This window comes from Oncorhynchus mykiss, chromosome 17 (genome assembly GCF_057628025.1).
Source record: "Oncorhynchus mykiss isolate SJ-2025 chromosome 17, ASM5762802v1, whole genome shotgun sequence".
Taxonomy (NCBI): Eukaryota; Metazoa; Chordata; class Actinopteri; order Salmoniformes; family Salmonidae; genus Oncorhynchus; species Oncorhynchus mykiss.
This window is the reverse complement of record NC_143038.1, coordinates 23,293,441-23,317,600: the sequence shown is the minus strand read 5'-3', so window position 1 is coordinate 23,317,600 and position 24,160 is coordinate 23,293,441. Positions and strand designations below refer to the sequence as shown.

Genomic DNA, 24,160 nt, shown 5'->3' with positions numbered 1-24,160 from the left:
CATTATCTTCAGATGACCATGACGAGAGAGGCAGGTTGAAGTGGCCAGAGTCAGAGTTGTGCAGGAAGTGTTGTATGTTGAGGCAGTGAAAAAAGTAGAGGATAATGGGTCAAGGGTGAGGGACCCTGAGAGGATCCCAGTGAGTAGATTTTTACCAGCACAGAGGGATAGGACAATGAGTGATTTATGTTTGAGTAAGGTTGGCTTCGTAGCAATGGTTATCAACTGTACTGCAGAAATGGAATGTAAACTCGCAGAAAATATATGCTGTGGTGGAAGCTGCATAGAAGTATTTGGGTATACGAGATTTGAATTCAGAAGAACTACAGGGTGTGTTGAGGGATGGTGTCCCGTCATCCCAGTATGTTGACATGGTGCAGGAGCAGATAGGGTCAAAGTAGTGGAATGGGGGAGTGGGTTTTTAATGAGTATCGGTGGCAGTTGAAGAGAAGTACCTGGGTATACAATATTTGAATGCAAAAGAGTTAATGGGGTGGTGATTTACATGTTTTATGAAATAGTGATATATAGGTGTAGGGTTAATTGGTGTAATTATTATTATTATTTAGGAACCGGAATAATTAAGAGAATTTAATGTAGGTAGGCCGTGACTGGGCTCACACTTCAGTACAGTAGGTGGCGGTGTATGCACTTTAAAGTTGGATGCGATCCACCAACCCAATCCCAAAAGACGAAGAAGAAGGTGACCATGAGTGGCTGGTGAACACAACGCAAATAGGAATTATAAAATTAGTTCATGCTCTTCCTCCATCGCGGGTTACCGTAACATTGCAGCATTTTACACATGTCGGTGAAAGAGTCACATAACGAGAATTTGAGGCATATCTTTAGAGATTGCAGTCGGTTGAACCTGCCTGGGGAAGGAATCGAAGGTTTTCATCAAGGGTAGGCGTTTGATAACTAGCAACGTTTAAGGGATATCAACGGTAGCCTTGTCTTCATAGCTATCGGTAAGTGGAAACATTGTAGTCAATATTTCAACATTTTCGTTCTCCTTATTGGGCCCATTTAGCTTTTCTCCGACGTCTTCTAGGCTTGCTGATGTGTCTGTTGGTAAATAGCGAATTTGACTTGGTTTCAATGTGCCGGTTGCGGATGGAAACCGTAGACGGGAACCCAGCATTAAAGTAGAAATCTAAATCATTTAAACAAGGCTATCAGTCTAGACGTTTTGCGTTGAATTCAGGTTGTGTGTGTAACTTTAATCTATCGACAATTAGGCTACAGTCCAGTTAGAAGGCTACAGTCCAGTTAGAAGGCTGCGTCGGCTGCCGTCAGATGGTCCACTACGAGACTTACAATCGGGCTTGGTTGCGGGTACTGTGCAGGTCTCGCGTAGCGCATGGACGGAAATTATTGGCTATAATATAGGACCCATGATTCATTCGAACCTAGCGAGCTAATTTGACAAGCATTTTCAGCTAGCATGGCGAATATTGACATGTATTACATTTATGTTTAACATGGCACATTATTTATAACCATAGCGCATTGAGTCGTTCGCAGTTATATCATAACCTCATGTGGTGCTCTGGCAGGATTACATCATTGGTACAGTGAAACAAAGACCGGCAGATGGCGGGATTGAGTCGTTTAATTTTACCGTCGTCCAAAGGGACTCTGTTTATGCAAGGCAAACCTGTTCCTAGATGTGTTCTAAGACGAAATCAACAGTACAAAACCAATGATGAAATCAACTGGGGGAAGAAAAAAAAAATGTTTTAAGCAATTGATCTTGTCATCATGACTATGAACTTTTAAACTAACACCACCAGTCTGAGGTAAAAAAAAAAAAGTGTAATTCCCCTCAATTGTATGTGGTCCAAAACTTCTGCATGTGTAATGTAGTAACACATATTGTCCACATTATGGAAAGTAGCATAATAATCATGAATTAGAATTATTTTGCCATATCTATCTTAATTTAGGATGATAGTAAATGATGCGAACTCCCAAGATTTTTTCAATAATCACATTTTCTCTCTAGTTTAAACATTTCGTTACCTTCTTTATGAAACACCATTTTCCACTGCCATGCTATGGTGGCTAATGCTAATTCCTGACATTGAGTACAGCATTCAGACAAAAGGTAAACAGGCTACTGCAACCTGATTGGCTGTACGTAATACGCAACATCCGTATTACGTCCGGATCCGTATTACATCCGGATACGAGTGTATTGCGGGCTTCGTACAGTCCCTTTAGACGTTAAGATGAAACGACCCAACATCGGCATCTGCCGGCCTTTGGGCTACCCCAGGCCTATCATACTAGGCGTAGAAAAAAGGCTGTGGGCGGAGAAAAAGTTTACTGTAAAGTTGACTTGTTTGGTTATGACTGCTTTCTTGAACAATATTTTATAGACAATCGTCTGCCAAGTTTATTTAACCACGAAAAGACTCTTTAGTTGAAACGTTTACAGGAGAGGTGCAGTTTGACAAATTGAGCTATTAGTTGTCCCATTTCAGACAAGTAAGCCTTCGCCCCCAGCATGACCTACCTTGACAAAATATGTAGCTGTAACGACTGCAAATGTATGCAGGCTTTGATCACTGACATGTCATTCACGGACAAGTACAGACTGACACATGTACTGAAAGGCAGGCAGACAGAGACGACAGTAAGTAATGTGACAACTGAGCACAATGTAATTCTTTGGGATGAATACAAGAAAAAAACATTTGAAATGTCAATATTTATGTTGTGGTCTGACAAAATGTTTTTAACAAGGACATCTTAACCTAGATCTTGTGTAGGCTAATATCTCACTTTAATCCTGTCCAGCTGTTCTATATAAGCCTATAAATAATATGGGTTAAAGTATTTAAATAATATTGCACTGACTGTCACTAGAAAAGGTAAGGAACATCTGCTTGTAACAGTCAAATCTTAGTCAGTCCACATAGTTTCCTTTGCATTGTGAGTCCGGCTCAGCCGGATTGAGATGATAAAAAAGCTGCTTGCTGCGCTATCGCTTTAAACTTTCTGCCGAGTCACGCTTACATGCAAAGTGAGTTGTATAACCACGCTGCTTGCTGTAAGCCTCTGCAAGGATCCAGTAGGGGTCCCAGAGCTTTCTGGTATGACCTGTCTCTTCCCCCCCATTACTCACTTCACTACTGTACTACTTCTCCCCTTACATGCTTAAAGCTGTCCTCGCCCCCTTCCTGGCTAAATTAGATCACTATTGGACCCTTCCCAGCCATTTTAAGTGTTCTCCCTCAACTATTTGAGTTGAGTTTTAGCTGCAGTTTCCGTTCCACATTTATCTTATCTGTACACGTTCACCTTGACTTGAGGACACGGAGGCTGGTCTCGCCCAGACGGAAGTGTTTTGTTTCTTTTTATGTGCAGTTATGGAAACCAGCTTGGCAATGGTGTCGGACAGCGACGTGTCATTGGTGGACTGTGGAAATGTACTGAAGTAGATGACCAGAGCAGGAATTTAAAGGCTAATGGTTAACGTCCCTTTTTTTTCTCTCCTTGCAGATAAAAGCATACAGTAGCCATGGACCTGCAAAATAAAGATATCCTTCCCAGAGAGATTCTGCCAGTTGTTGTCATCGGTAAGACTGGGGTTACTGTACACATTCAGCTCTGAAAGACTTGACTATAAAACCAGATTTGGTTACAAGTTATTTCTACACACAGTAGGGAATTTGGTCAAAGATCTTCTCAGGGACTAGACTATGAAACTGCTACCGGTATTATAGGGAAGGAAGTAACACTTTGCACAACAGTGTTTCTCTTCTGAGGCAATTTCCAAATTGCATACGGTGGGTGAAAGGATGCATTGTCACCAAAATGTCAAGTGCCCTAGATCCTAGTAGACTCACAAGGCTATCGGGTCGTTCCAAGATATGACACCCACCATATCAGATTGTTCTAAAATGATTTCTGTAGTTAGAAACCGTTATGATTATCATTTCTACAACATTATTTTTGTTGAAAGATAATTGGATCTCTGAGAAATTAAAATAATTTATTGCAGAACATGGTAGTTTCAGGATGTAGGATGGGACATAAACCTAACAACTTCAATTTGATATTTTCTATGAACGGGGGGGGGGGGGGGAAGAAACACCATCAAATTCACTGAGAATACATTGCATAGGATGAAAAACAATACATCTCCATACTATTCATAGATAACTGATACTGTATACTCATTGTTGGGTATGAGGTGGGTGGCTTAACATTTCTTTGGATTCTTACTCATAGTTAGAAAGAAACGTTTGGATGTTAAGTACTATATGTATTGAAAATGATATGAATCGTGTAAATTAAAATAGTCTATTTGTTTGCAGTCAATTACCTTAATATGTCAGAGACAAGATTATATTTCAACACAATAATGTCGCAGGGATGTTAATGTTATGTTTCTTACAACAAACAATGTCGGAACAGTCTGAGATGGTGGGTGTCAATCCCCTTTCTTGTGCTTTTTGTGGTGGAACGACCCCATAAGAACCTAGTTTCTTAGAATGAAGGCCCTTGTGTGCTCCCCTTTTAAGAAGAACACCTATGTCAAATGACTCAACTTTTTTAGCCTGTTCTTAAGCGAGGCATTCTTAAAAGCCAAGTATATTTTTATACAAATACTTTTTTGACTGCTATTCATGGTTGATTCTCATATCAGATTTTTACATTCCTGATGAGCCCTCAAACATTCTGTATGTAGGGCTTTTGCGGTGAACATATTACCACCACACCAGCAGTCACAAGCCATTACTGCAGTAAAATTTGACATCACGGTAATCTCTTATGCACTCCGGACATGCTTGGTGGTACCCTACTCACTAATGACCATCAGGTCGCTAATGGCCTGGTACTCATGGACCTGTTGTCCCTAACCACACTGACATCAATGCAAATGCAATCAAAAGTCGCATCAAACACTAATCATCAAAACAGTATCATGCTTTTAAAACTCACCTCACTGTGATTGATCAATTTGAAGAAAGAAGTTCAACAACAGGTTTCAAAGCCTAACATAACAAGATGGACAGCGCTTTCTAAGGTTGTGAATAATTCAAAACATCCATACGTATATGAGAGAGAATACGTAGGCCTATAAATGAGCCCAAAAAAGAAGGAAAAAAACAGAATTAAAATAATGATTGTGCCGTTATAAAATGTTGTACAATACATAACTGATAAATACATACAAATATTTAACTTGTCTTTGGTAGATAATATGTGTAGCCTATACTCCAAAATTAAAAAAAATATTGTAATTATCTTTTGAGTGTTGACTGTTATTATGCATACCGGATGGACTGGTTACCTTATGCAACGTGCCAAACTTTCTATTCATTAGTCTGGGCGAGAACGCCTAGGTGATACTGTTTGTTCATTGATTGTTCAGGTTGTCTAACGGAGTTAGCCTACAATTTGTATTTGATTTTGAATAGCCTCGTAATAGGGCATAAAAACATGTTCATCATTTATAGACTGACACATTACCTTATAGTTACAGAATCTCACCACCGTATTTCAATCTCCTCCCCGCTCTCCTTCATTCCTTTCTTGATTGTGCAGAGAGGGCTGTCAACAGTTTAATGCAATATTTTTAGTTGTGAAAACATGTTACTGTTGACGCTCCCGAACAACTTTCACTTGTTTTCCCAATTTAAGCACTGGCTAGCTGCAGGAACAGGGTTGGAGGGCCCATGGCACACAGAGTTTGGGCGGAATATCATCTGTCGTGCAGCGAGAGGCTGCATGCTCTTCAAACAGTGGTTGGTTCGTGGAGTGAAATAACCAGAGTAGCCTACCCAGGCTGATTTGAAAATTGAACCAGCAGGAACGCGGCCTCCATTCACTATTTGAGTGCATATGGATGACTCCTTTTTTCCCCTGGCCATTTTAGTTCTTAACCAAAACTAATTTGACCTATTAGTAAAGACATAATTGAAAATAGTCTGATGGGGAAAATATAATCACTTGATGTTAGAATAGCCTGTGCAGCCTGAGGCAAGGAACAGAGCGCAAACTTTTTTGCTTAAAATAATGGATTTATTGTGATGGATATTAAATTGTTTTAGACAATTTAAAATTTAGATGTTCCAAAGGCGTGCATCAGTGGCTTGTATGTGTGAAGGCCTGGAGATACTAAACGTGTTTATGTTAATTGACTGTCTATTATCGTGAGACCAGCAGTCTTTTGCCTGGCAATAACCGGCTGACAAAATTTAATGACAGCCAAAGTCTGTATGAGCCCCCAATTAATGTTAATATATTGCCTTACATAATATTAAGGCACTACATTATTATATATTTTTTACCTTTATTTAGCTAGGCAAAACAAATTCTTATTTTCAATGACGGCCTAGGAACAGTGGGTTAACTGCCTTGTTCAGGGGCAGAACGACACATTTTTACCTTGTCAGCTCGGGGATTTGATCTTGCAACCTTTTGGTTACAAGTCCAATGCTCCAACCACTAGGCTACCTGCTGCCCCAGGTAGCCTAGTAGCCTAGCCTACATAAACAAACAAAAACTGTAGTGGTTAAATTTATTCAACTTGTCTGAACTTGCACCTCTTTCCCTTTCTCTCCTAGGTAACGGCCCCTCGGGCATCTGCCTGTCATATCTGTTGTCAGGTTACACCCCCTACCTGTCTCCAGAGGGCACTCACCCTAACCCCCTACTGCAAGGCAAGCTGGATCAACAGCCTCATTTGTCATTGTTGGAGCTGGTAAGAATGACACCTCATCTGTCTTCACAATGTCTCTGTGACAACTTGCATTTTATACCTAGCGTGGTGGGTGTTGGTTTACAGTTGCCCGGGGTGGTTGTAGGTGCTAGTTAAAATGTTCTGTAAAATGCTGTCTGTTTGTGTTTACCATTTATTGTTTGTTGGTAGTTATGCAACTATTACTACCTGTATGTATGCTCAGTAGAAATATTTGTGTGGCCCTAAGTAAGGTCTGTATGTAGGCTACAGGAGGTTTTGTAAATAAAGTTGTGTCCATGTTACAAGCTTAGTAAAAAGCTTTATTAGTGTCCTTGATAAAGGGTGGCATTTTGTTTTTCAATGATCTAGACCCTAAAACAAATTACATAATAGGTAGGTAGGGCTACATACCACAGTCTTTGTACTAAGTTGTTTACGTGTTTGTTTCTGTGTGCAGGACCTGGAGTACCTGTGTGAGGGACTAGAGGGCCGCTCCTCCAACCCCGTGGCTGTGCTGTTTGACTCCCTGCTCCTGCCCGACAGTGACTTTGGGCTGGACCATGCCTCACCACTGCTTTGGCGCTACGAACCGGAGCGGGCCACCCCACACCTGGTGCTTGGCAAAGGACCTCCAGGAGGAGCCTGGCATGTAAGTGCCCAGTCCATAATAATTGCCCAATACAATGTTGAGCCCCTGGTCCCTACTTTGTGCAGATCTAAAAAGGATTGGTTATTCCAAGAATTCCATCTTGTCCTTGTGATGTTGCTCACAACAATCTAATCATTTTCAGATACACACATGGTTCTTTTTGGAAGGAGCCAGGTGGTGATTTGCAATTGGGTAAAAAAATTGGGTCATAAACACATTCTTTGCTAACATTCAGAATTGGTCTGTCACAGCCTTAAATCTCCGAAGTCTGTCTAAATCTCTGAAGGCCTTAGGTATTTGGTATTTTATTAGGATCCCCATTAGCTGTTGCTGAAGCAGCAGCTACTCTTCCTGGGGTCTATACAAAACATAAAACAGAACATGATACAGAACATCAATAGACAAGAACAGCAAAAGGACTGAACTACACAAATTTAAAATAAGAACAGTAGAACCAAAAAAGATCCTACGGACAGTTGCATGCATACATAAACTCGCACGCATACATAAACTCAGCAAAAAAAGAAACGTCCTCACTGTCAACTGCATTTATTTTCAGCAAACTTAACACGTGTACATATTTGTATGAACATAACAAGATTCAACAACTGACACATGAACTGAGCAAGTTCCACAGACATGTGACTAACAGAAATGGAATAAGCATCACCACAAGTGCATAAATAATACAGCTGACAACACAGTTTACAGATGGATATAGGTTGCAACTCAGTTTGTAAGTTCTGGGGGGGTGCAGTTACTGTATTTATTCAATTGACTTATACTGGTGGAGATTAATGATTTATTGTTAAGGTGGACTCTATCGGCGGTACTCTTGGTTGAGTGGGTGTGTCAGGTCGGTGGCAACTCTCGCTTCTGCCCTTGACTAGAGGTCGAGCGATTTAATCGGAATGGCCGATTAATTAGGGCCAATTTCAAGTTTTCATAACAATCGGAAATCTGCCGTTTTTTATTTTGTTTCTTTATACCTTTTTTTATTTAACTAGGCAAGCCAGTTAAGAACAAATTCTTATTTTCAATGACGGCCTAGGAACGGTGGATTAACTGCCTTGTTCAGGGGCAGAACGACAGATTTTCACCTTGGATCCCCCGAGCTGACAGTCTTGCAACCTTACAGTTAACTAGTCCAACGCAATAACGACCTGCCTCTCTCTCGTTGCACTCCACAAAGAGACTGCCTGAGAATGCCGTAAGCCAAGGTAAGTTGCCAGCTAGCATTAAACTTATCTTGTAAAAAACAATCAATCATAATCACTAGTTAACTACACATGGTTGATGATATTACTAGATATTATTTAGCGTGTCCTGCGTTGCATATAATCTGACTAAGCATACAAGTATCTGACTGAGCGGTGGTAGGCAGAAGCAGGCGCGTAAACATGAATTCAAACAGCACTTTCGAGCGTTTTGCCAGCAGCTCTTCGCTGTGCGTCAAACATTGCGCTGTTTATGACTTCAAGCCTATCAACTCCCGAGATGAGGCTGGTGTAACCGAAGTGAACTGGCTAGCTAGTTAGCGCGCGGTAATAGCGTTTCAAACATCACTCGCTCTGAGCCTTGGGGTGGTTATTTCCCTTGCTCTGCATGGTTAACGCTGCTTTGAGGGTGGCTGTTGTTGTGTTGCTGGTTCGAGCCCAGAGAGGAGCGAGGAGAGGGACGAAAGCTATACTGTTACACTGGCAATACTAAAGTGCCTATAAGAACATCTAATAGTCAAAGGTTAATGAAATACAAATGGTATAGAGAAAAATAGTCCTATAATTCCTATAATAACTACAAGCTAAAACTTCTTACCTGGGAATATTGAAGACTCATGTTAAAAGGAACCACCAGCATTCATATGTTCTCATGTTCTGAGCAAGGAACTGAAACGTTAGCTTTCTTACATAGCACATATTGCACTTTTACTTTCTTCTCCAACACTTTGTTTTTGCATTATTTAAACCAAATTGAACATGTTTCATTATTTACTTGAGGCTAAATTGATTTTATTGATGTATTATATTAAGTTAAATAAGTGTTCATTCAGTATTGTTGTAATTGTCATTATTACAAATAAATAAATAAAAAATTGGCCGATTTAAAAAAAAAAAAAAAAAAAAAAAAAAAAAAAAAAAAAAAAAAAATTGGTATCATCTTTTTTGGTCCTCCAATAATCGGTATCGGCGTTGAAAAATCATAATCGGTCGACCTCTACCCTTGACACTCTCTCCAAGAACAGCACTTCCATGTTCTTGACATGAACTCCACTGATTTTGATTGACAGCTTTACTATTTTGTGTAATCGTTTTTTTGTTTGAGATGGATAGTTATAGTCAATCTCTTGGTAAATTCCTTACATAGTATACTTAAGGAAAAATGTTGTTTATATGTCATGGCTAACTAATGGCATGTAGCTCGTAAAACTACCTGTAGTTTGCATACCTGCAAATACATTGGCATGTAAAACAGCAAGGGACAATGGCAGACCATTGCTTTCTGGGAAAAAGGTGGGTGAAATATGCATCTGATGACCATTGACCAGAACACTTTGGGCCAAGGCCAAAAGTAACACCATTTATAGGAAATAGGATGCCATTTGGGACACAGGTTTGCATATGTGGCTTTCAGCCTTGTTGTTAATGGTGCTGGTGTTTTGTGTGTTTGTCTCCTTAGGCGATGGAAGGCTCCATGCTCACTCTCAGCCTGGCTAACTGGATGGAACTGCCCGGCCTGAAGCTTAAGGAGTGGATGAGAGAAAAGCGCAGGTGGGTCCTCCTGACAAGCTACAGCACCATTAAGGACAAAATTAACTTTTCTTTTGGTATTTTTTTCATTCATCCACAGAAGCAAAGATTCACTTGCCACATCATGGTGATGATGTGTTTTGCGGCAGGTGACACTTTCCTTTTTTAAGTCCAATATCTTGAATCCTGACATGCAAAATATTTTGGGACTGTATTACACTGAACAAAAATCAATCAATTTCAAAGTGTTACAATTCAAATAAGGAAATCATTAATTAATTTGCCCCTAATCTATGAATTTCACATGACGGATACAGATATATCTGTTGGTCACAGATATCTTGAGGTAGGGGCGTGGATCAGAACCAGTCAGCCTCGTACACCGTGACATCTCCTTTCCATAGAGTTGGTCAGGCTGTTGATTGTAGCATGTGAAATGTTGTCCCACTCTTCTTCAATGGCTGTGCGAAGGAATCCTGTACAGATCCTTGTGCCATGGGGCCGTGCTCATGCTGAAACATGAGTTGATGGCAGCGGATGAATAGCACAACAATGGGCCTCAGGATCTTGTCACGGTATCTCTGTGCATTTAAATTGCCATCAATAGAATGCAGTTTTGTTTGTTGTCTGTAGCTTATGCCTGCCCATATCATAACTGCACCGCCACCATGGAGCACGCTGTTCACAACAGCAAACCACTCGTCCACGCAACGCCATACACGCTGTCTGCCATCTGCCTGGTACAGTTCAAACCGGGATTCATCCGTGACGGGCACTCATCTCCAGCGTGCCAGTGGGCATTGAAGGTGAGCATTTGCCCACTGAAGTCGGTTACGACGCGCAACTGCAGTCAGGTCAAGACCCTGGTGAGGACAACGAGCACGCAGATGAGCTTTCCTGAGACTGTTACTGACAGTTTGTGCAAAAATTCTTAGGTTATGCAAATCCACAGTTTCATCAGTTATCCGGATGGCTGGTCTCAGACGATCCCGCAGTATGAAGAAACAGGATGTGGAGGTCCTGGGCTGGCATGGTTACACATGGTCTGCAGTTGAGGCCAGTAGGACGAACTGCCAAATTTTCTAAAACGAAGTTAAAGGCATCTTATGATAGAAATTAACATTCAATTATCTGTCAACGCCTCCGGTGGACATTCCTCCAGTCAGCATTCCAATTGCACGCTCCCTCAATTTAAGACATCTGTGACACAACTGCACATTTTAGAGTGGCCTTTTATTGCCCCCAGCACAAGGTGAACCTATGTAATGATCATGATGTTTATCAGCTTCTTGATATGCCACACCTGTCAGATGAATGGATTATTTTAGCAAAGGAGAAATGCTCACTAACAGGGATGTCAACAAATTTCTGCACAAAATTTGAATTTGAGAGAAATTAGCTTTTTGTGCATTTGAAAAATGTCTGGGATCCTTTATTTTTGGCTCATGAAACATGGGACCAACACTTTACATGTTGCGTTTTATATTGTTGTTCAGAGTAACAGTGGACTAATAAAAAAATAACTAAATACAGTTTTTGGTGTGAATTTTTCCTTTAAGTGGCCACAGTCGAATCAGCCATTCCAGATTGACCTTATCACTGTTACTGAATCGGAGTGTTCACTTAAGGGAAATATTCTTGTTTGCATGTATTTTTTTTCTGTGTTGAGCCGCTTAGGAACTAGGATTAGCTACCAGTATTAATGCCTTAGGTTTAGTGAAAATAGAGGCAAAACAAATATGGTTTTGTGTCAAAGACAAGTGGCTGGTGAGTGAGGCTGTTTTTTTGTTTTCATTCAGGTTTTGTCACCAAGGACCTTTTTTTGTGTGTATTTTAAACACTGGTGTCTGACCCTCATACTTAAATCTTTGTTTCAGGAACGTCCGTAACGACAGGGCCACCCCCGCCGAGATTGCCTCCTACTACCAGCACTATGTCAACCAGATGGGCCTGGAGGACAGCTTCGCCTGCGGCACCACCGTCACCTCCATACAGAGGGTGAACTGCGAAGGGGCCAGCAGCCGTTCCTTTTGGAAAGTCCAGGGGACCCAGAAGAGGGAGGCTGACGAGCTGGGGGAAGGAAGTCTGTCAGAGGTCCCCTTTATAGTATGCGCAGACTACGTGGTTCTGGCCACGGGCACCCATGACATCCCGGCCCGTCTGGGCGTGGAAGGTGAGGGTCTCCCCTTCGTGTGCCACAGCTTCTGGGAGCTAGAGGCAGCAATCTCCAAAGGCCAGCTGGACCACACCTCAGACCCAGTACTGGTGGTGGGAGCCGGGCTGACAGCGGCCGACGCTGTCCTGGCAGCTCACCACCTCAACACGCCTGTGTACCACGCCTTCCGGCGCTCGGTCACCGACCCAGGCCTCATCTTCAACCAGCTTCCCAAGCTCCTCTACCCTGAGTACCACAAGGTGCACCAGATGATGACACAGCAGCAGCAGCATGGCCAAGACACCCCCAGCTCTGGGGGAACGGGCACCCTGGTGGACCAACAGGAAAACAACACCGCCTCCATGTCTACTGGCTCCTACCCAGGCTACGTCAGCCTGCCCAAACACCGGGTGGTGGCCTTCAGGCCTGACAGGAAGTGCGTGCTGGAGGGGGAGGACGGATGTCGCACCGTGCTGCAGGTCTCCATGGCCCTGGTGCTGATTGGCGCCCACCCCAACCTGTCCTTCCTTTCTGAGAACGGACGGCCCCTCGGCCTCAACCCCCAGGAGCCAATCACGTGCCGGCGGAACCCCCTGGAAGTTGACCCATACACGTACGAGTCGGTGTCAGAGGGGGGGATGTACGCCATGGGGCCTCTAGTTGGGGAGAACTTTGTCCGCTTCCTCAAGGGGGGAGCTTTAGCCATCGCTAGCGACCTCGCCAAGAAGCAGCGGGCCAAGGAGGAGAATCGCACCACCCTGCGTGTGTCCTAGACTCCTAGGGGTTAAGGGTTGCGACATGAGTAAACTGCTCCTAAGGCCTGTATTATTATTATTATTATTATTATTATTATTATTATGATTATGATGTAGGCTGGGCTGGTCAGCTCAGGCTAAAAGACTGAAGTGCAATCTGTGACAATACGACCTGCACCAGTCCCAATATTCCTCAAAGGACATTGCCACTCTCTCTGGCTCCACTGAGAGATTAATTTAATATTCTTACCAGGGCAGGAGATTAGGCCCGGGTTGATGTGTAGCTAATCATATGGTGCAAGGGTAGAATCCAATGAGTATAGAGTACCACAGTATGAGTCATAATACCCATAGATAATAGCGGTCAAACAGGCGGTCAAACAGGCGGTCAAACAGGCGAATGGTTCCAATAGTTTTTACACCATTTTTCCCATAGGGGATATAAGTGCCATTATTATCTGGATGAGACTGTTGACTCGAGGCAAAGGTAATAATATCTGTATGAACTATGTTAGCTAAATGTAGTAATTAAGAAATTGGCCAAATGTATTTAAATGGACAATTCTGTGATCTGGCTTGTGTAATTTTTAAATTGACACAATACCTCTTAGCAAAGGTGTCAGATTTGTAGTTTTGCAGGGATTTGTAGTTTTGCATGATGTCTGCTTTGATGTGAATTAGCATTTTCGAATCAGTAAATATGACCTAATATATTGATAAAAGTCCCCTTGTCCTAGAGATTTACATGGTTATCCAAGCGTCATGCCAGGGTAAGCCTACACGAAACACAGCACTTATTTTAAGTGTTTCTAAAATCCCCTATGGGAAAAATGTATGGTGTAAAAACAGTTGGAGCCATTTCCCTGTTTGACTACTAGATTTTATGGGTATTATGACACCTCCACTGTGGGGCGCTATTTGGTTCCTCATCAAGTATGCTAGCCCTATACTACATATGTAGTTTGAGTTAGCAAGGTAACTCTGAGTTCAACTTGGGATAACCGGTACCATGAAAGTGGCTCACCTTTTAGCCAGGTAAATGTTGTATGGCCACGAATCCTTCAAAGCTAACCTGCTCCAGGGCAGGTTAACTTGGGTCTAACTACATTTATCCTGAATTAAGTGTCTTAGCCACGAGTTGAGGACCAATAAAATCAGATTCCCTCACTCTCCCCAAGATTGCGTCATCATCCACTTAATTTGAGGAAGATGACTGATTTTAAATATTTATTCATCAATTGTTTTTGTTAAAATAGTCATTTTAAAATACCTATCACATTACACATTAAGTAATGACAAATGCATTTGAAACTTCATGCACAGTAAAACCTTTTTTGACTTTTATTGGTGGGAGTGTGGAATAAAGGTGCTAGTGCATTGATAACCACAGCAAAGTAATAAAATAAAGATGGCACTCCTAAAAGTCTATTTCACACAACAGCCTGCTGAATTTACTTAACTTTTTGGCACAAATTAAAATGGCACTGACTTGCCCATGGATTGATGTTTCTGCATTGTCTCAATGAAGAGTTTATGGTTCAACTAGCCACGAGCGACATGCAGTTATAAGCCTGCTAGAGTTCGCAGCACGCGGAACAGCAATATCCACCGTCGTAGTACGGATGAAGCCTGAGCTGAAATGGGAAAACCCTGTGTAGCTATCGGTTGCTTTGTTGTATACCCCTCTTGTTAATGTTTGAAAACTCAAACGTCAACGTAACTTCTCAGCTAAATCTTTGAGATTAGCTCTTTTGTTGCATTGGTTTTCCATTGTAAATCCATTTTGAAAGTGTAGAAACACATTACATTTACCATGCCATGACGTTTGATGTATTCTCTGAAATGAGAATGGTATCGTATTAATTTAATTTTTACGGACCTGTATGTTTGCCTTTCTTCAATATCCAATGAAAAATTAAGTATCTTTGTACGATAATGATCCCTATGTCAGCAACTGTGTCTATATTAGCATCTTTCACAAACAAGAACTCAAGCTTGCCAAGCGGAGTTTGTTGTTGTTTCATTCCTGGTAGTTTTTCAATCTGTTAGACCTTAAATGTATCTGTTTTATTATATTTTTTTTAACCAGACGATACGTTTAAGGGGCTATTCTCTTGATTTATTTGCAGTAAAAACTTAAAGGTAATATGTTTAAATTAAGAATTACAGTGTCAGTTTATGATCATGATCATGCTCAATTTGAGACTAGGCTAATTAGGAAATCTATGTTTAAGGCCCATATGCATTCTCACCAATCTGGGGTGACTTTCCTGAAAGCTTTGTAGCCAATGTTGAATTTTAATTTTCTTGACAACCCAGACACCGCTCTTAATTCGTTCACATACAGATTGACTACTAAATGTTGCTACTTTCTCACTGATATGGGTCTGGGTGGTGGAGACTGTGTACTGTCAGCTATTAAGCTTCAGGGAAACGCACTTATTTTTATCATCCAGAGAGAATTGTCATTTTGTGCTATGGGTTTTCTCTTGTACATGCTTGTCCAGATGGTGCCTTGGCCAATTGCGTTCTCTGAGCTTCTGTTACTGCCCCAGCAGCATTTGATCTCGAGCCAGTGCCTTAAGACACATTGCCATTACCAAACTGGAAATGTATAAACTTATCATACAACCACTAGGTGGCCACATCAAATATTATATTATTCCACAGGTGTACAAAAAGTGTATTGAAGGCCTATAATGCTCTTGTAAAGTTGTGGGGCCATGTATTAAGACATCCTTTAAGAGACAATATTCATATGTCAACCAGAAACAGTTCAAACATGTCTAATTGAATCTAGTTGAGAAACTAGTTACAAATACATTCAAAGCAGCGCACTATTGACCGTCTCTTTAAAGGCAGCCCTATGAGTGTCACGAAAAATTACAACATAGTTGGTTTCATATGGCTCCTTAGCACTTGCTACACAAGGCAGTAAGACCAATGACCCACTGGTCTTTTCCATGCCAGATGTTTGTCCGATCTTACATTTTAAACCATTACACAATGTTAGGTACTTCTTAAAAATAAATGTAAAATACACTTTTTTTTCTTCAATCATTCATTCATGGTCTCATACAATCATTTTGAAATCCGCAGAACCCCTGACCGATCAATAGAAAAGAGACCCGATGCAATATTTTCAGAGAATCTAATATTGTTTTTGTCCACATTTGCTATAAATTGTTCTTCACCACTGTAACCAAAATCTGAGAGTTGTGGATCATTGGTTGTTTATTTTCGGGAAAATGTCCACTCAAAATGTTTGATAGGTGGCTATCATGATTTCACTTGAGTGTTTAACATGTTGATATACATGCACTACAAATGCAGGATTTTCTATGGATCCTTTGTATTAAATATACTATTTTCAACAAACTGTTTTTTCCCTGGTTACATTGCCACTAGCACTGAATGAATTAATGCATTATTTTTATTGGGCAGTTTTTAAATACATAAAGTTACCTCATTCATTGAGTACGACAATGCATACATACATTGAGGATAAGAGCACAAAGTGACTTATTTCCATGTCCTATCGTGTGTGTAGTGAGAATGGACAGTTTGGGCAAGACTGGTTTTGTATTTTGCACTTCAAAGGCACTTCACATTACACTCAGTGTAAGAAATGGCTTTTCCCTCACTTGATCCACCAGATGGCAGGCTATTCTAACCATTCAGTTTGCACTAACCCTATCTGGGTTCATGGGAAGTCCATATCCTAACCATAACCCTTACCACAACCTTTTAAATGTCTACTTCAACGATGGGATGTCCCAAGGATTCCATTTATACTTTGCCATTCAGTTAGCAACAGGTTTGCATACCATGTGGAATGCAGTCATACTGATGATACTAATGTAATATAATGTGAAGTACTTAGAGGCTATTTTCCTTTTCATACCCCAGAACCCAGCTGTTGAAGGTAGACTCTGCGATATGACAGATGCAGAAAGTAAACGGTATAGTGGGTAGATTTCTGCAACAACTAAGAACGTTGAAGTGCAACGCTCAACTTTTCCGCTGTTTTGGTTCCCTGGCTACCAGCGTGAAGCAAAGTCGTGCGTCTCGGTCATCTCCATCTGCGGTGCTGCTTGTTGCAACTTAATTTCGCTGAGTCTACCTTTAAAAGATGCACTACAGGATCTTAACCACAATGAATTGGATTATTAACCTATCATACGAATTGCATCAGAAAATATTTATATATACAGTACCAATTAAATGTTTGGACACACCTACTCATTCCTTACACAGCCTGGAGGTTTGTATTGGGTCATTGTCCTGTTGAAAAACAAATGATAGTCCCACTAAGGGCAAACCAGATGGGATGGTGTATCGCTGCAGAATGCTGTGTTAGCCATGCTGGTTAAGTGTACTTTGAATTCTAAATAAATCAGACAGTGTCACCATTTAAGCACCATCACACCTCATCCTCCATGCTTCACGGTGGGAACCACACATATGGAGTTCAGCGGTTGGAACCAAAAATCTCAAATTTGGACTCATCAGACCAAAGGACAGATTTCCACCAGTCTAATGTTCATTGCTCGTGTTTCTTGGCCAAAGCAAGTCTCTTCTTATTTGTGTCCTTTAGTAGTAGTGCTTTCTTTGCAGCAATTTGACCATCAATGCCTGATTCACGCAGTCTCCTCTGAACAGTTGATGTTGAGATGTGTCTGTTACTTGAACTCTGTGAAGCATTTATTTGGGCTGCAATTTCTTAGGCAGGTAACTCCAGTGAACTTATCCTCTGCAGCAGAGGTAACTGGGTCTTCCTTTCCTGTGGCGGTCCTCATGAGAGCCAGTTTCATCATAGTGTTTGATGGTTTTTGCCACTGCACTTGAAGAAACATTCAAAGTGCTTTAAATTTTCTGCTTTGACTGACCTTCATGTCTTGAAGTAACGATGGACTGTCGTTTCTCTTTGCTTATTTGAGCTGTTCTTGCCATAATAGGGACTTCGTCTTTTATCAAATAGGGCTATCTTCTGTATACCACCCCTACCTTGGCACAACACAAGTGATTGGCTCAAACGCATTAAGAAGGAAAGAAATTACACAAATGAACTTTTAATAACGCACACCTGTCAATTGAAATGCATTCCAGGTGACTATCTCATGAAGCTGTTTGAGAGAATGCCAATAGTGTGCAAAGCTGTCAAGGCAAAGGGTGGATACTTTGAAGAATCTCAAATATAAAATATATATACTTTCTTGGTTACTACATGATTCCATATGTGTTATTTCATAGTTTTGATGTCTTCACTAATATTCTACAATGTAGAAAATAGTAAAAATAAAGAAAAAACCCATGAGTAGGTGTCCAAACTTTTCACTGATACTATATACTTTTTTTGCAGGACATAACATATACGAAATGGATGAACTAGTACACAATTTGATGACCTAGTACACATGAAACAAAACTACTGAAATTATACAAAAGCTTGAGAGTGCATCTTTAACGTTTCTGGGTAGTGCAGTTCAGTAAATCTTTATTCAACACAATGCTAATGTTGCCCAGTGATTCAGGAAGGCGACGCATCAAATAGTCACACATTTCCCTCACAGACAACCAGTAGGGTCAATTCATATGCTGCCCATGAATTGCATCTGAATTTGCTGTGGTTATTGTTGTTGTTGTATTTTACAGTTGCTATGAGACAGCAGATTTGAGGGATCACTCTTTGATTATCTGTCTTCTTTGAGTATTTACAGAGCCCCCTGCTCTTCTATAGCCTGGGAAGACAATCTCTGCAAGAGTAGCCTAAGTATATTTCTGTCTTTCAATAAGTGTTGTTGTTGGTATAGTCTGGCTAGGGCAATTCAAAGTAAGTGCTGCCCCTACCTAGTAGCCTACTTAATCATTGCTTTGAACTGCTGAATGCTCAGCACCTTTGAACTGCTGAATGCTCAGCACCTTTGAACTGCTGAATGCTCAGCACCTTTGAACTGCTGAATGCTCAGCACCTTTGAACTGCTGAATGCTCAGCACCTTTGAACTGCTGAATGCCCAGCACCTTTGAACTGCTGAATGCTCAGCACCTTTGAACTGCTGAATGCTCAGCACCTTTGAACTGCTGAATGCTCAGCACCTTTGAACTGCTGAATGCTCAGCACCTTTGAACTGCTGAATGCTCAGCACCTTTGAACTGCTGAATGCTCAGCACCTTTGAACTGCTGAATGCCCAGCACCTTTGAACTGCTGAATGCTCAGCACCTTTGAACTGCTGAATGCTCAGCACCTTTGAACTGCTGAATGCTGAATGCTCAGCACATTCCTAGCTTCCTTTGCTACTTTCCTTCCCTAGCTTCCTTTCCTATATCAATTTCCTCCTTTCCCAGCTTCCTTTCCTTACTCCCTTTTCGATCCCTAGTTTCCTTTCCTCCTTTCCCAGCTTCCTTTCCTCCTACTATAGTAGTGACTTTGGGCATTCTACACTACTACTACCGCTACTATTACAGTCAATATAACAGTAGCAGCAAATCAGTTGCCTTGTGGTAGTGTCCACCCTGAGATTGGAAGAGTGGGGGTTCGATCCCTGGTTGAGTCTTACCAACCAAAGACTTGACCTGATGCACCTCTGCTTGTTTTTTACAGACTAAAATAAATCAAATCTGCAAATGATCATGCGAAAATGCAAAGATTGTGTGATTGTGCCATGTCTGAAATTATTGTGGTTTTCTCCAAGTCCCACTAATGTATTCCAGCACCTGTCAAATCCAAGCCATCTGACATTAAAATATTGAAGTGTTACACCCTCTATAGCCATCAGGGTTATTATGTGTCGATTATTACTCAGTTTTGGGACGAAAGCTTCAGGCAACACATCTAATCCACAGCAGGAACTTCCATGTTTGGCCTTGTTGTCAGTATTGGAAAGCAGCCAGATCAGGAACTCCTTATATGGGCACACTGCCACTCCCCTGCAGACTGCAAGTCAGCCACTGTCTGAGTACTGAGGCTGCTGCGCACACCTTCTCTCTAGCAGCCGGCCCAAGCTCCCGCTTCCACCTCAAACTCACCCACCTCGCTGTCTGAGCTGCGCCCTTGCTGAGCCCGAACTGGGCCTCCTGCCCTCACTCACATTCTCTCCTGCAGCCGGGATTAAGCTCCCACCTCCACAGTGCCCCCTGCCTGCACGGTGTACCTCCCACTTCCACAGCGCCCCTCCAGCATTCCCTGCGACCTTCCCACATCGAGCCCCGACCCTGCACCCTCTGTTGCTGGTGATCAGGCCTTTGTAGCTTGATCCTTTTTGGGGGGGTCCACCTCCCTAACTGCGACCATCCTATGTCACGTATGCCCACAAACACCTCCGTTCCCACTAGTTCCCTATCAGGACATACTCTTAAGCAGCCTCTATTCACAAACTTGAAAGTTTAATGTCATTGTCATGTGCTCAAGTACAGTGAAATGCCTTTCTTGCGCGTTCTAAACCCAACAACAAAGTAATTGTAAAAAATAACATAAGTTATTTAGTTAGACCAAAAACACACTAATGATAATAAATAACACGAGAAGTAGGCAAGCTATAGTCAGGGTCAGTTCCACTACTATATTTACAATGTGCAGGGATACTGGTGTGATAGCGGTAGCATCTTCAGAAGGTATTCACACGCCTTGACTTTTTCCACATTTTGTGTTACAAAGTGGGATAACAATTTTTTTTTTTTATTCAATGATCTACACAACACTAATGTAAAAGTAGAACAATTCTAACATTTGTAAAACATTTTATGTAATGAAGATAGTGGGTTGAACATTTAAAAAAAAAGTGTAAATCCATGTTAGAATCACCTTTGGTAGTGAGTCTGAGTCTTTCTGGGTAAGTCTCTAAGAGCTTTGCAAACTTGGATTGTACAATATTAACACATTATTTCAAAAAATCATTCTAGCTCTGTCAAGTTGGTTTATCATTGCTAGATAGCCATTTTCAAGTGTTGTCATAGACAGTGGCGGTTTTAGCATGTAGATCTTGGTAAGGCAACAACAACAAAAAATAAGTGGAATGCATGCCAGCAAAGCCACAACACTAAACAATACATTCATTGCGCTATAAGGCTGCCTACAAACTGTTAGGGCCTACATAAAGTTGTCCCAACATCTTACCACTGTTACACCTGGCTATCAGCGGAGCCTTGTCTGGCAGTGAAAAAGTTCATTCAGCCTCATTTACTGCCCTTTAAAAAAACATGGCTGATATGGCTGACTTGCTTAAACAAATGTGGTGTAACGGATGTAACGTTAGTCAATAACTAATAATAATAATATATATATACATATCATGCATTGTTGACAGCAAGGCCAATGTTGAATGTTTATCATTTGAAACTTGGAAAAGAGACCCTAAGATTAAGGGTCTCTTTTCCAAGTTTAAAATTATAAACATTCAACATTGGCCTTGACAGCCACTGTCACTAATTAATTCCAAACCACTCTTTGAATTTGCGATTTCCAACTTGTGTAATGTTTATGTCCAATGGCCGATGAGCACCGATACGTTTTTATTTAGAATTTCGAATTTTTCTTCATATGACACGGAATAAAAAGGATTAGCCAGTAGATTGTCAATTTGATTTATGATGATGATGATGACTTCTAGCTAAGATTGTGAAAGTATGATGTTGACATGATCAGTCCAGTCAAAGCAACTGTATTATCTGTGGCCAATGACCTTGAGCCTTCTTGGATGGGCACTTCTATGGCAGCAGCCTAAGGGCTAAAAATGTCAAGGTCTCCTCTTATACTTGACAGTGACGTAAAGTCCCCATGAGTGACAGAACACTGAGCCAATCAAGGCGCAAAGCTCCGTATTTTCTACTGGCTTGCCCCACCACAGAAAGCACTGAGCTAGGCTGAAACACCTGCATTTAGGAGCTGCCTTACTAAAAAAAAAGAGACCATATTTGTATGCGGCTTTATTAATTCAATGAAAGTTTTACATTGTTTGCAAACTGATATGTGACACGTATTAATGCCTTACCTATTCTGAATAATGGGTCGCCACTGGCCATAGATATAAGTAGATTTAAGTCAAAATTGGAACTAGGCCACTCAGGAACATTTGTGTATAGTTGGTCTTTTTTTGTTTTGGTTATTATCCTGCTGAAAGATGCATTTGTCTCCCAGTGTCTGGTGGAAAGCAGAAAAAAACAGGTTTTCCACTAGGATTTTGCATGTGCTTAGCTCTTTCGTTTTATTTTTATCATTTAAAAAATACAACATTTTCAACCTCCGCTTTCTTCACGACTGTGCCGACCATTTTAAGTCTTGAATGATTTGGACTCCGGGGAACTTTAAGCTCTCGACCTGCGCCACTGCAGCCCTGTCGATGTGGATGGGGGCTTGCTCGCCCCCTCCCCCCTCTGTTTTCTGTAGTTCACAATCAGCTCCTTGGTCTTACTGACGTTGAGGGAGAGGTTGTTGTCCCGACACCATACTGCCAGATCACTGAACTCCTCCCTGTAGGCTCTCACGTCGGTGATCAAGACTACCAACATTGTGTCATCAGCAAACATCTTCATATTCAACATCCCCTCTCTCATCAGCCAATTGACTCCCTCTCCTCCGACATCCACTACCGTGCCCTTCACTCCTCCCCTTAGGAGCATTTGTTTATAACAGACAGAGGCCACCCTGTCACCAGAGGGTTCCAGCCATACCTGAAGACCACCTGAAGATCCCCCACGCCGGTGTCCCTGCACACCTCTACTTCTCCCTCTCCTTTTGGATCTGAGCTGGCAGCACATAACAACCTCCCCGCTGCCATCTTCAAGCACCTTGGCCACTGGTCATCCGACACCTACAACAATTATCCGCTCAAACCCATGCACGTCTGATACACCTAACAAACCCTCGTAGTGCCCCAGGCATAATAACACCGGGATTCCAACACTTTCACACCTGACAAGACTAACATCCATCACCAGACGGACGCACCAGCAGTCCAGCCCACAGACATCTTCCCAGCCCAAAAGGGCCTCATGCCCGCTTTCGTGCTCATTCAACAAGCAGCAGGCTAAAACTCCTGGATGTTCCATTGGGGGGGGGCAGCTCAAACCCGGGCCACTGCCGGGGGCTGAAGCTGCACTACAGGAGGGCCAGCACAACCTTGGCCTACGTCTGACCCTGCCAGCATGCTCAGCACAACCACAGTCCAGCTACCAACCCTGATCCATGACCGGGGGCTGGCTTCCCTGACCAGCATCCACGTCAAAACCCTCATACCAAACTCCATAATCTACTACCCCTTCCAACATGTTCATCAGATGGTGAGATGCTGAACTTGTGAACTGACCGTGCTGGTCATCTATGAAAGTTTGAACGTTCTGACCTTAATGGCCACATGCACTTTTAAATCTCCACCTGGTGTAACCAGAAGAGAACTGGCCACCCCTTGGAGTGAGGTTCCTCTCTGGGTTTCTGCCTTCTAGGGAGTTTTTCCTAACTACTGCGCTTCTGACTCTGCATTGCTTGCACTTTGGGGTTTTAGGCTTGGTATCTTTGTCAAGCACTTTGTGACAGCTGCTGATGTAAATACGGCTTAATGAAGAAGAACAAATATTTGAATACATAAGTGTTAACCTGGGTTGAAGAGGATGATGGCTCGGAGGCAGCTCAGCTCCGTCTTGTCTATCTAGGGCGGCAGGGGGCCTAGTGGTTAGAGCGTTGGGCCCCGAGCTGACAAGGTAAAAATCTGTCGTTCTGCCCCTGAACAAGGCAGTTAACGAACTGTTCTTCGGTAGGCCGTCATTGTAAATAAGAATTTGTTCTTCACTGACTTGCCTCGTTAAATAAATACAAATGTCATTCATCTTAAACACCAGCTCGGTCAGCACCATAGAGGCCACAACACAAGAGACAGTGAGGCAGTGTAACAGGAAAAAGCAGAGCTCAATTTTACTGCTTGCTGTAAATCTGAATTTCTAGTGTAGGTAACATTTTACTGACTACGTCAGTGGAGGCTACTGAGGGGAAGATGACTCATAGTAATAGCTGGAACGGCGCAAATGGAATGGCTTCAAACATATGGAAACCAACAGTTTGATTCCATTCCCCCGATTCCGCCATTACCACGGGGTAATGGATGACCAGCACGGTCAGTTCACATAATACCATAATATTAACATGCCCATAATACCTGCCCAC

General features: G+C 41.9%; 1 protein-coding gene across 3 annotated transcripts; it reads left to right on the top strand.

Annotated features, from left to right (window-relative positions):
* Nucleotides 1–628: 628 nt before the first annotated feature.
* osgn1 (oxidative stress induced growth inhibitor 1) lies at nt 629–16,384 on the top strand. 3 transcript variants are annotated; one of them, XM_021568417.3, is made up of 6 exons: nt 629–971; nt 3,511–3,587; nt 6,585–6,721; nt 7,158–7,349; nt 10,026–10,117; nt 11,974–16,384. In XM_021568417.3, the coding sequence occupies exons 2-6, from the start codon at nt 3,530–3,532 to the stop codon at nt 13,022–13,024; spliced, it is 1,530 nt and encodes a 509-aa protein (XP_021424092.3). In that variant the 5' UTR covers nt 629–971; nt 3,511–3,529; the 3' UTR covers nt 13,025–16,384. The 3 variants fall into 3 exon arrangements, with proteins under 3 accessions (XP_021424092.3, XP_021424093.3, XP_090061193.1); XM_021568418.3 differs by having other exon boundaries at nt 697–2,641; XM_090205067.1 differs by lacking the exon at nt 629–971 and adding an exon at nt 3,137–3,254.
* The last annotated feature ends 7,776 nt before the right edge of the window (nt 16,385–24,160 follow it).